This window comes from Mus pahari, chromosome 20 (assembly GCF_900095145.1).
Source record: "Mus pahari chromosome 20, PAHARI_EIJ_v1.1, whole genome shotgun sequence".
NCBI lineage: Eukaryota > Metazoa > Chordata > Mammalia > Rodentia > Muridae > Mus > Mus pahari.
The window spans coordinates 13,010,042-13,022,919 of record NC_034609.1 but is presented as its reverse complement, the minus strand read 5'-3'; the positions used below and the strand labels follow the sequence as shown (position 1 = coordinate 13,022,919).

General features: G+C 46.8%; 1 protein-coding gene across 1 annotated transcript in view; it reads right to left on the bottom strand.

Moving 5' to 3' along the window:
• Nod2 (nucleotide binding oligomerization domain containing 2) overlaps positions 1-12,878 on the bottom strand; it is a 36,043-nt gene that overhangs the window by 3,067 nt on the left and 20,098 nt on the right. The window contains exons 6-10 of the mRNA XM_029532344.1: positions 12,545-12,628; positions 10,341-10,424; positions 9,828-9,911; positions 3,620-3,703; positions 335-418 (exon numbers count right to left, since the gene is read on the bottom strand). Of these exons, the coding sequence (XP_029388204.1) occupies positions 335-418; positions 3,620-3,703; positions 9,828-9,911; positions 10,341-10,424; positions 12,545-12,628 (420 nt within the window). The remainder of the gene's footprint in view (positions 1-334; positions 419-3,619; positions 3,704-9,827; positions 9,912-10,340; positions 10,425-12,544; positions 12,629-12,878) is intronic.

The window sequence follows — 12,878 nt, the reverse complement described above, 5'->3', positions numbered from 1 at the left end:
CTCTCTCTCTCTCTCTCTCTCTCTCTCTCCCTCTGTTTTTCAGTTCTCACCCTGTAACCTAGGTTGACCTAGAAAACACATTCCTCCTGTCTCAGCCCCTTGAGCACTGGGATCAGCTATATACCACCACATTCATTGTTTGAAGCAGAACTGTCCCTACTTGGAAATACAAATTTCCTTCACAGCCAGAAATGCAAACCTACTGTGTGCAGGATACTAAATGTTGGTCAAAACTGATCTTCAAAATTCCACCACCCCTACCTCCTCTCATCTCATTTCATGGATCTGAAAGCCAAGGCTTGGAGAAGCACAGAAGTTCCCCCAGGGCCCTTACCAAACTTCCAGAATGGCACTGTTCCTGCTGAGGGCCTGCAGGAGGGCTTCTGCACCCCGGTAGGTGATGCCATTGTTGGACAGTCTGGAAAAGACATAGACAAGATGAGCTACTACAGGACTTAGTTTTCCACTGAACCCATCTGGTTCTGGGATGCCTGCTGCTCCAGCCCTGTGAGATGACCCATGAGGGATAATAATGCTTCTGTAAAGAGAGCCCCCCCTTCCACTAGACACACACTGGGAAGGGCGGAGGGGACTGAGAAGCCACAGCTCATTGCCAGGTTTCTAAGGGTTCAAGTCCACCCCCTACTATTTGCTGTTCAATCTTCAGCAAATTTGTCTGAATAAGGAAGGACCCACCTCACAGAGAGTAAGATGTGAAGAGAAAATGACACAGCAAGAGCTCTTGGCCCAGCACCTCACTGACAGGAGGTAACTCACAAACTGCGATGTTCAGGGACATAGGTCAGAGCCAGAGGCTGGACAGGAGCTGATCCACAATGGAAACTTTTGCTCCTTGACTTCTAAGAACTACTGCCCCATCTGCCTTCATCCCCAACACTGGCCTGTTGCATATCTACCATTCTCTCTCTAGTTTCCTTTTGGAGGCACTCAGAGCTATGAGTTTTCCTCTTAGGACTGCTTTCATTGTATCCCATAAGTCTGGGTATGTTGTGCCTTCATTTTCATTTAACTCTAAAAAGTCTTTAACTTATTTATTTCTTCCTTGACCAAGGTATCATTGAATAGAGTGTTGTTCAGCTTCCACATGAATGTTGGCTTTCTATTATTAATGTTGTTATTGAAGATCAGCCTTAGTCCGTGGTGGTCAGATAGGATGCATGGGATAATTTCGATATTTCTGTATCTGTTGAGACCTGTTTTGTGACCAATTATATGGTTGATTTTAGTGAAGGTGCCATGAGGTGTTGAAAAGAAGGTATATCCTTTTGTTTTAGGATAAAATGTTCTGTAGATATTTGTTAAATCCATTTCTTTCATAACTTCTGTTAGTTTCAATGTGTCTCTGTTTAGTTTCTGTTTCCAGGATCTGTCCATTGTTGAGAGTGGGGTGTTGAAGTCTCCCACTGTTATTGTGTGAGGCGCAATATGTGCTTTGAGCTTTACTATGGTTTCTTTAATGAATGTGGCTGCCCTTGCATTTGGAGCATAGATATTCAGAATTGAGAGTTCATCTTGGAAGATTTTACCTTTGATGAGTATGAAGTGCCCCTCCTTGTCTTTTTTGATAACTTTGGGTTGGAAGTCGATTTTATTCAATATTAGAATGGCTACTCCAGCTTGTTTCTTGGGACCATTTGCTCGGACAACTGTTTTCCAGCCTTTTACCCTGAGGTAGTGTGTCTGTCTTTTTCCCTGAGGTGGGTTTCCTGTAAGCATGCTCTGCACATCTACCATTAAGGCAATGCTGAGAATACCACCAATGTGTGTCAAGCTTTTCCTGTGTGCCAGCTCCCTACCTACTTAACATCAGTGCGTGCCCAGAATCCATGAGGAAGCCAGTTACTATCTCTTTATACTTGAGGCAACTAAGGCATCTGTCCAAGGAGAGAGGCTGTCTGCCTGTGAAGCCTGGACTCTAACCAACACTTGGCAGAGAAGACACTGGAAAAAGAAAGAGGTGGGAGAGCGTTCTTTCTCTCTCTCTCTCTCTCTCTCTCTCTCTCTCTCTCTCTCTCTCTCTGCATCCTGTTTTCCTCCCTTTAACACCTCACATGGAAGAGAGATACAAATGATATAGATGTATAGATATAGATAGTATACTACTTAGGATGCTGAATAATCAGTCTGGCAACAGGTGACACAGGTGACACAGGTGACACAGGACACTCCCCACCTCCACCACTGCCTGGCCTCCTTTCAGATCAAGTGAGGCAAAGTGTGGCAAAGGGGAAGGGCAAACCTGCCACATCCACGCCGGAACAGTGATGTCCCGAGGGTCCCCAAGTGCTCCAACAGCACTCGCTGCTCCAAGCATGCTGTGCTTCCCAGTATAACAGGAGCCTTCCCAGTTTGAATTCAAACACCACCACCTTAAAGAGGCCTTGTCCCAATGACAACAACCACACACACACACACACACACACACACACACACACACACACACACCCGTGGCTCATCCTCCTCCCAACTAGAAATGAGCCTTTTGCTTGCCATCTGTCTCCAGCATTAGAATATGAGAGATGGGAGACTGTGAGCCAGCTCTGCCCTAGCCACCCAACCTAAGAACTGTGGTAGGGACACTTCCTACACTTCCTACACTTCAATAGAATGCCTACAGGAGTGTGCCAACATTTCTCCGATCAATGGCTACTTCCTATATGAATGCATAGATAAGCGTGCCGACATTTCTCTGATCAATGGCTGAACACACACATAAGCAAACACCAGCACAGAACACACCAGGAGACACTACTGGACACGACCATCCAAATAGCCCATCTGCCTGAGCCTCAGTGGCTCTTGGGGGAAGGATACCTGTAAGTCATTCGGCAGATACATTCATCGGCCTGCCCATCCGTGCTCCCTCAACTTGGATTTCCAGTTCCGGGAGTTGCTTGCTGAGATCTGCCACTCTCTGGAGAAGTGGTTCTCAACCCTCGGGATGCGGCAACCCTTTCAAACCATTCCTCATGTTGTGGTGGCCTCCAACCATGAAAGTGTTTTCCTTGCTACCTCAGAATTGCAATTCTCCTGCTGTAAAGTGTCTTAATGTAAATATCTGTGTTTTCCGCTGGTCTCACGCAACCCCTGTGAAAGGGTTGTTAGAACCCCCAAAAGGGTTGCAACACCCAGGTTGAGAACCACTGTTCTAGATTCTTGGAGCAAGCTAAGCCACGTGAGAGTAAGCTAGAGGGTCAGGAGAACTGACAGCCCCACAGACACACCTCTTGCAGAAAGGTGTTTGCTTGAGGAGTATCCGGCAGCTCCTCTCTCGGATTGGATACGTTTCGAGTATGTCCTGCCAACTCCCAACGCTGCTGCAGGAGTTCTAATCTCCGTAGTGATAACTAACCCAAGATCCACCCTCCACAGTCACAAGTCCTTTCTGCTTCCCCAAACCTTTCTTCCTGCAGTGTTTCCCAGAACCACCCAGATACCAGGTAACCAAACAGATACTGACACCCTCATTACCCAGACCAAAGCAAGCTTTCCCTACCACACACCTCAGTTGAGGTTGCCAGAGCTAGCCAGAGCCTGATCTCAGACCCTAAAATCCCTCCCCACGCTGGGCAGTGTTGTACCATCACAGGGTACTTACTTTAAGAATTTCAAAGTTGAATTTCTCTTGAGTCCTTCTGCGAGAGAATACACCCCTTCATCGCAGATATGGTTTTCCTCTAGGCTGCCAAGAACAGAGAAGAGGTCAAGTTGTCCTTAGGGCATTGACTGTGGAGGAGGATGTCAGAAAGGGTTGACCGCTTTAAAAAAAAAAAAAATCCCAACATGCATAAAAATAAGAATAGACAAGAGGGGTGAGGGGTCTCAATCCCAGGGACAACTGTGCAAAGGTGGTCCATGGTTCCACTGCATAAAAATCCCCATTGTGCGCAGCTATAAATACTCTTGCTGTCCTAGATTATGAATGTCTCTTTCTTTCCTAGATCAACAACGGAACTTCTTTTTGGCGTGAGAAGCTATGCACTTCGTGAAGGAGATGGTATTTCCTGCTATCCATTACAACCAAAATTGGCCAAGTGACACACGCAGCCATGGGTACACAAGGAAAGCTGACAGATGGGAGCTTCCAGGAATGCTTCGGAAAGGGAGGTGCTCTGCCTGCCTCTTGCTCTTAGACCATATACAGAGACCGAATCCTGAAAAAAATGCAAAAGTAATGGCTGCAGATGGAGCAGCTACCTTGATCCTGAGATGAAGACACACGCTAAGCATGATGGGACAGGAAGAGATGGAGACAGGCAAGGCCCTGCTAACCTGCTGTCGACACCATTCCAGCTTTAAACTGCCTACCTCCAGACTTCCCAGACACAAGAAAATCAACCTTTGCTGGCCTAAGCCTCACAGATGGAAAGAAAAAAACAAAAGCCTCTCCGGCTTTCTAATATGCGGCCGAATTAACTTACACTAAAGCTGGCCTGAGTTTGCCTCCATACTTCTGAGTTCCTTGCAGCAAACTGTAACTTAATTTAGCATGCAAACGAAGTGCAGTCTAACAAGAATATATTCTTGCAGCAAGTAGCTAGGTTTCAGACAATCACAACGCCCACACTTCAGCAGGTCACAGGCTGGCAACTCATACCACATTCAAATGAGGCAAGTGGAGAGCCATTGCCAACTAGTTATTCCTTTTCCTGTCGATAAATACTGCTCCCATCGTTGCTGGGTGGAGCTCCCTGAACCCCTCCTTGTTCCTAGTACCAATCTGTGGTTCAGTCTCTGCTCCTATTAACTCTGCTAAATCTACTTTGTCCAAAGTTCCTTTATGCCCAGCTATCCAACATCCTTGTCCCTTTCTCCCCTACTTTAATAATAATAATTTTAAAAACACCTTGTTTTGTTGTGACAAACAAACACGGCATTTTCTACTCTCTGCTATTGCCAGGGCTGGGCAAGCAATCAATCATCCTTATAAGCAATACCTCACAATGAGGTAGGTGCTTCTCTATCAAGAAGAGATGGGGATAATTCCCAATCAGCATATAATGAATGCTGCTTCCTCAGATCTAAGGTCTCTCCAATTGGGAATCAATTTCCTCTGAGATTAAAACATTATCTTCCTTAAGCAAGAAGGTAAACAATTCAAAACCACTTCAGGAAGTTCCTGAAACTGACTAGACTCACTAGGCCCCTCCCTGCCACAGTAAACAATAAAATCTGGGCGTCTGTCCCAGCAGAGTAAAGAAGTCTCTCAGATATGCCCAACTACAAAGATGGTTCTGAGACCAGACCAGTTGCCTGGAGGAAACAGAAACCAACCCAGCTGCCTAAAACAGGTTTTGACCAACTCAGTCACTTGGAAAGGGCATGATTCAACCTATTAAACTCCCTACAGACTGCAGTGTGCTCTAGGTTTTAAGCTTTACCAGTTGTCACCCATGCTGGGATGGGCATTGGTGATACAGCTGTCTTTGAGTCATTTCTGCTTCTGTAAGTAACCCCTTACCCATATTCCTGCAAGTAACCCCAATAAAACTCAGGGTTCCCCAGTGGTGTTATCCATACTTTGGTCTGTTGTAGGCTCCCTATCTGGGGTGAGTAGACTTGTGTGTGTCTCACCAGGAGAAGTTGTGTCACACAACGTAACTGACACCTGAACAGGGACACGACAGGACCACAGATGAGTTGGGGAGGAGCAAATACAAGGTCCTAGCTCTAGGTAGCAAGACTGTCGCTTGTAACTGAGGCTGCCACTAAGAAGCCTGAGAGGGGGTGGGGTATGCACATCTAATAGAATTATCCTTTCCTGCACAGTATGTCTTTGTACCATGACAGTGCTTGCATGGTTCTTGCTATGGGTAAGGAGCAACTAAGGCGGCGCCATCACAATTAAGAGTGTCTATGGGAAGAATCCCAGGATGACAGTCTTCATCTATGTGGTATGGAGTGGTACGTCTGCTCGCTGAGTGGGGTCCACCACGTGAATATGGAAGTCCCCTGAAAGCAGTTAAAGGTTCAGAGGAACTTTGTAGTCTTTGAGATGAGCATACAAGGGTCAAGATGGTTGGCAAGCGGTGGCAGGGGCTGCCTGGCCTCTGCCGTGTGTGGTCAGCAGTGCATCCGAAGCTGAGATGGTTGCCAGTCAGGAGCTTGGTTGTGTAAAACAGAAATTTGTTTGTGGAAAGGAGCAATTACAATTTAAAAAGGAGATGTGACTGGCGTCCTCCATGTTGGCCTCTGATTTGACGATTTAATTAGATAAACAAGAGGTTAAGAGAGAGACGGTAAAAGTGATAAAAGGTACCCCCCTAAGTGCAACTTTCAGTAAAAAAAAAAAAAAAAAAAATTGAAAAAAATTTAAAAAAAAAATCTGTAATCCAGCAAACAGATGGGGGGGTGGTGGCGATTAACAACAGTCCAGTGCAAAAACTACTGTGATCAGAAAACACTCAACACTTGCACTGACGTAATTAGGGAAGGGTTTAATATAATGCAAGAGCCTGTATAAGCCTGGCTTGTGAGGCCTTGGGACATGGGAATGAACAGGATCAGTGTGCTGTGGAGGTAATAGGCTGAGTAATATAATTTCCTATCCCTCCTTAAAACAAGGGCTTCATAACCCAAGACATTATGAGGGAAGTCCGTCCCAGGGGAGAATGGCTTATTAAAGTCATAAGAACAATTGGTTATCAATGTCTGAAGTCCCTATAAACATCAGGAACTGGATGACCACAGAGGAGGAGCAAATATTATTGGGGGAACTAGGAATACAAGTGACTGTTTGAACCCCAGTTCACTGGGCCAGATAGAACTGCGTTCCCAGAGAAAGTAAAGAGAAGGTTGATGCAGCAGGGACCTGATTGATGGCTGTTACGGAGCTTTAACAGCTTTGCGGAGCCCATTCGGTGAGACAAGGTCTTTATAAATAGGAAAGGCTTTGGCAGATCTCCGTGACTTAGACTAGCATGCAAGAAGCATTTGTAAGGTGGGAGAACAACCAAAAAGAGAATGAATAAATGTGCCTGTGAATGTAAAGAAGCCGCAGGCATCCTGGGGACTCCTGGCACATTTTCCCACCCCATCTTGCAAACGCTGTCCATCCTCTGTATGATTTGATAAAGCCTGTTATGTGCGGTCGGGGCAAAAAGGTTCACGTGGGCTTTAAGCAGGCTAAGATCCTTGTCAGACTGGCTAAATAGCTATATGCCCCACTACTTCAAATGTCCCTTCCTGTTAGAAATCACCAAGAGCTCAAAAGGCTATAGCCGGTGACTATGGCAAAAACAGCCTGAACAAATGGTTCTCATAGAGTTTGGGTGTCAGCCATAAAAAGAAGCAAGAACTATGTACCCAACACTAGGACAGCAACTGCAAGAAGAGAAATCTCTAACAGTTCCGCCTCCGTGCTGAAAAATACTTACCTGATGAAGGGCTGGATTGAAAGTCTCCTGAGCAAGGTACTTTCTGGTGTGGCACAAAATCAAATTCTACAGAGGTGACATACATACGTGACCTATGTACTTACAACAGTGAAATGTGGTGTCTACAAGTCCCAGTGCCAGTACCATACAGGCTGTCCGAGGACCCGTGTCCTTTAAAGCCACTGAGCATCATCCAGTAAATAAACCAGCAGCTAAGTAATTTAAATCCAAAGGGTACCCTATATAACTTAGAAGAAAGGAAGGAAGAGGAGGGAAAGGAAAAGGAAAAGGAAAAAAGGAAAAGAAAGGAAAGGAAAGGAAAGGAAAGGAAAGGAAAGGAAAGGAAAGGAAAGGAAAGGAAAGGAAAGGAAAGGAAAGGAAAGGAAAGGAAAGGAAAAGAAAGGAAAGGAAAGGCTCCCAGAGGCTATGTTATTGAATGAAAATCCCAGTGCCAGAAATGGGCTATCTCCCTCTGAGTTGTTGGCCAGGAAAACCTCTGAGGCCCCTTAAATAAAAACATATTGTTAGTGTCGATCGCTGCCAGAAGCAGACAGTACGACCCTATTGCTGAAGACGCCACGTGCGCATGCTTGACAGACCGTGGAGAAGTTAAGCTGGGACTGAACTGAAAACCTTCACCCTGCTGGCTGGCTTTCATGGTGCCAAGAGGGCATTACAGGCTGGCAGTGGAGGACTGTCACCAACATTCCTGCTTGGCTAAGGATCCTGTCTGCTGAAATGCCAACACGCTAGGCAAGATGTGCCTACTTGTGCCGTAGTGGCCTGACTGTCACGGGTAACACTGACAGCCTTCCGATTGGATTTTAGGCCCACTCCGCAAAAGGGAATTCTTGTCTGGCGCTGTACATCAGGATGGCCAAGGAGGTCATCATAGGTTTTCTAGGTAGATGTGATATGCATGTCCAACTGCCCTCTAAACATGAGTTACACCCACACACCACTGTTGTTGTCACCATCCACTCATATCCACTGGGGATGCTCCAAAGGACAAGTGACTGTTAGGTGGCCATATACAGTGACCTCCACCAAGGCTCAAAGACCATTGCAAAAGAGGGGCAAAAAGAAGGTAAGAGTCAAAAACAAGAGTGCTCGGCAACACTCTTCCAAGATTGAAACATTCCATCCTACAAGAAAGCTCTTTAAACAGAGAAGTAAATAACTCAAATAGCTCCAGGAAGTCCCTAAAACTGACTAGGTTCACCAATTCCTCTCCTCCATCCTCCTATTCCTACCAGAGTAAACAACAAAAGCTGAGTCCCTCTCACATAGGACAGGCTGCACAGGAGACTCACACCAGTCTAGCTGCCTGGAAGAGGCTTAAACCAACCGAGGCACCTGGAAAGGACACTTTCAACCTCTTGAGCTGCCTGCAGGCTGTGCAGTGTGTGCAGATGAGCTGTCACCATGCCGGGGTGGGTTTTGGTGATGCAGCTGTCTTTGAGTCATTTCTGTTCCTGTAAGTAACCCCTCACCCATATTTCTATAAGTAACCTCAATAAAACGGATAGCTTTCCAAGTTGGAGTTCGGTGGCATCCATCATGGGCTCCTATCTGGAGTGAGCAGACATGTGGTTTGCATCTCCCCAGGAAAATTTTTGCCACGTTAACACCTCCACACTGGCGATCCTTTGCATGTCTGTGCTTGGCTGTTTCCTAGAGAAATCACTCGGTGTTTGTTTTCTCTCGCTACTCTATCTGGAACTGCAAAGGTACCCCTGGAGGTGGAGACACCGGCAGCGTCTATAAGAGGGATAACTTAGGGTCTGCTCAGGTGTCATGCGAACACTTGGTGGCTCATTGTTCAATGATCCCAAACTCATGAGCATCTGACTTGACCTCTGACTTCTGAGGTGACCTTTGACTCTTAACAATGTTTTAAAGAACTCAAATTCATTTGGAAATACTAAACTTCACAAGTACTAGTACTCGTGGTACTACTGTTACAGTTGTTGGCGGCTGCTGTAGTAGCAGTAACCTCACCGCTACAATGGCTTTGCATTTATGGAACACGTACACATATGGCAGGCTCTATATTAAGCACATACACACATGGCAGGCTCTATATTAAGCTCTCTAACAGCACCTTCCTTAATTCTTAAAAATTCTTTCCGGAGCTGGGAGCATTCTGGATTTCAGTTCTCAGGTAGAAAGCTATAATGTGGGGATTACTTTAATCTGCCTGCTTGATTCCAGAGTCTGTGGTATTCACCATTACAGCATGTGCAGGCAATAGATAAACCAGCAAGCCAACATATCCATGTAGGTAAATAGAATGAGCAGTGAAGCGCCAGGGTCTGCAGGCTTCCCAAGACTCAAAGCCAAAATCGGCTTTGATTCCTCAGTCATCCAGCCTTGTGTTACCCACACAGCCTTCCATGGACGAGGCGAGGCAATCCGCCTGTAACTCACCAGAGCTCCTCCAGCGACTTGTTCTTCTCCAGCATCAGTGCTAAGGCTTGGGCACCCGTGCTGCCAATGTTGTTTCCTACCAGGCTAGACAGAATCGTGGAATAGAAACGAATCAGAATAGAGGCGGACCTCAGAGACCAACTGACCTATGAAGGGCGAGTGGCAGACAAGCAAATGAAGGGTGTCCTCCATCTTAGACATAATTGATTACAGCGCCCCCTGAAGGCCAGGGGCAGCCTCCAAATCCTCCCCAACTGGCCAGCCATTATCTGATGGTTTCAGCTCACAGCCTACCATTTACTAACAGGGAATCATGACCCTAAAAGGAGGAGAGTCACCTCCAAATTTACCCCCAAACCCTCAAATTTCCTGATCCCAAACCCACAGGTTTTTCATCCTTATTTTACTCCCTAATACAAGGGAACTCATACAAAGTTCAATGAGCTTCAAAACCATCCCAACCCCCCCCCGGCTCCCCCATGACAATGACATGACACACATCCTGCAACTTACCTGAGCCACTTCAGGCTCTGGTGGTCGGCCACAACTTCAGCCAGGGCTTGGGTGCCCTTATCACCCACGCTGTTGCCCCAGAACCTAAGACGTTAATAGGGTGTGTTTTAGGCACGTGTTCATGTGCTTCCATAGCGCCACTCTGTCCCAGGGAGGTCTCAGGGCTCCTGGACCTACCACACCATTTTGGTAAAATGACCAAACTCCACTCAGAGTTTTCAGTGACCTTAAAGTCTTTAGCAAAGGTGTGTGGACTCACCCCTTGGCGAGGGGGAATTCACCTGTAGTAGTAGTTCACAGGGTTGTGATTTGTTTTCCTTCCTGGCATTTAATCCATATTTGCTTCCTGGTGCCTATCACCTCTTACAAGTCTATAACTATTCTCAGGGACTACCCAGAATGATGCTAACACTTCCTGGACAAGCCAGCCTTTCATCTCCTTTTTCCTTCTTAATCCCCTCTATTTCTATCATGTCCAGACCCTTTACTTTCTTAGCTATTCTCCTCTGATCCACAAGAGGTTGGAAATAGTCCTCCCGTTCTGACCCATCCATTCAGAGACTTGCCCTGGAATGTGGATACGTACAGATGAACAAAGACATCTGCGCTGGGTCGGCAGAGCACTCTCACGCACTCTGAAATAGGGAATGAAGCTGGTTGCCAATTTCAATAGGCCAAGAAAAACTTAAGAGGTACAGCCCGCCCCTGCGGGTGTGAGCAAGAGTGCTTCCAGCCACAGTCTGATGGCATGAGGGGTAATGTAGCTAACCAATTAATAAATCCCTTCGTGGAGTCGTAATATGACAGCATTAGTGGCAGGCGGTGAGTGTCCTTTGGGCCTAGCATTGCCCCGAGTCTCCTCCTACATCCCGCCTCCACTTGCTGGTCATGAAGAGGACAGCTGTTCCCTCCCACAACCTCCTGCCACCATGGTCTTCAGCTCAAGCTTACGGAGCCAGACAATCATGAACTAAACCCTCTGAAAACGGTCAGTCAAAAATAAACATGTCTTCCCTAAAGTTGTCTATGCCAGGTAATTCTAGTACTAGCAGCCAAGAGCTAACCAATACGTTAGATTAGGTATGGACTGAAGTAAGGCTTTATGGTAACACTGCTCTGTAGATAAGGCATTGTGATAAGCCAACAAAAAAAAAATCTGGAAATATCCAAAGTGCACATCAACAGGTAACTATTCAATAGATTACATAAAGCCACCCAATCAGGGAAAGGCTACACAACTCTTCTTAAAATGAGCTCACACTGGTCTGAAAGATGCCCCAGACTATTTTAGGAAGAGAAGAGATCCAGCTTACAGAGCAGGTCTCATCTCATCTTATCAAAGTGTTTCTGGTTTTATTTCAGTTCCTGGTGCCATTCCTACCCAGCCAGTTGTCTTTAAAAGATGTTAAATGGAAGCCAGGCATGGTGGCTTGCCATGCCTTTAATCCCAGCACTCAGGAGGCAGAGGCAGGTGGATATCTGGTTTCAAGACCAGCCTGGTTTACACAGTGAGTTCCAGGACAGCCAGGGCTACACAGAGAAACCCTACCTGGAAAAAAACATAAAAGCTAAATGGGACATAAATGTCCAGTTGTGGCAAGTGAGACCTCAGGCAGAGAGAGCTCCATGGGAATAAGGCCTTGTTTCTTGTCTATTCTGTTGCTGCTAACACAGCTGGAAAGGGTGCTGACTTCTGATTACCACAATCTCCCTCCTGGCTCACACTGAGTTTATGGGCAACTAACTTGCCAGAGCAATGGATCAAAACATCTGGGCCCTATAGTTACCCTCTCTTCCTACATCTCGGATCTCACAATTCCCCAGTTCTCAACAACCAACCCCTCCCTTGGAGGCACAGCATCAGATGTTTCCATAGAAACCCTGGTGTTCTTGAGAAGCAGAAGGTACTTCCCAGGATAGCCCAGTGCTGAGCATCTCTAAGGACAAGGAGGCTCAGGTCCCCAGTTCAAGGCACAGCCCTCTCCCTACCCGCAATACCATGAATCTCCCACTTACCAGGTGAGGAGGTGAACACAAAGACAGCTCAGAAGCAGCCTAGCAGCACCCACGCTCATCCCAGCCCACCCTTCCACCTGGAGCCAAGGTTGCCTGGGGGCTCTTCAGGTGAAGTGCTCGCCTGCCCCTAAATCTGTGAAAGCCCCGCGTTCCTTCATTCGCACCCTCTATCTCTGAACCAAACCTACCCCAGGAACTTGAGGGAGGTGTTGCTCTTGAGTCCCTGGGCCAACACCTCGGCCCCAGCGGCTGTGATGTGATTGTTCCCCACCCTGGCAGGAAGACACAGAAGGTCAAGAAAGGCACAGCATGCTGGCACCTGGCCTCTCCTGGGGTATAGAAGTGACATGCTGCTCAGCAAGGGGTGCCACTTGGTGCCACTTGGGTGTGGTTTTCCAAATAGGTCTGGGCAGGAGTCATAATAGAAAGCTGCCCTGGCTTTCTGTTTCCTGGTTTCCCTAGGAAGTTGTCACATCTTTCATTCTTGGTCTCGGTCATCCCCAGTATACACCCCAGCATACC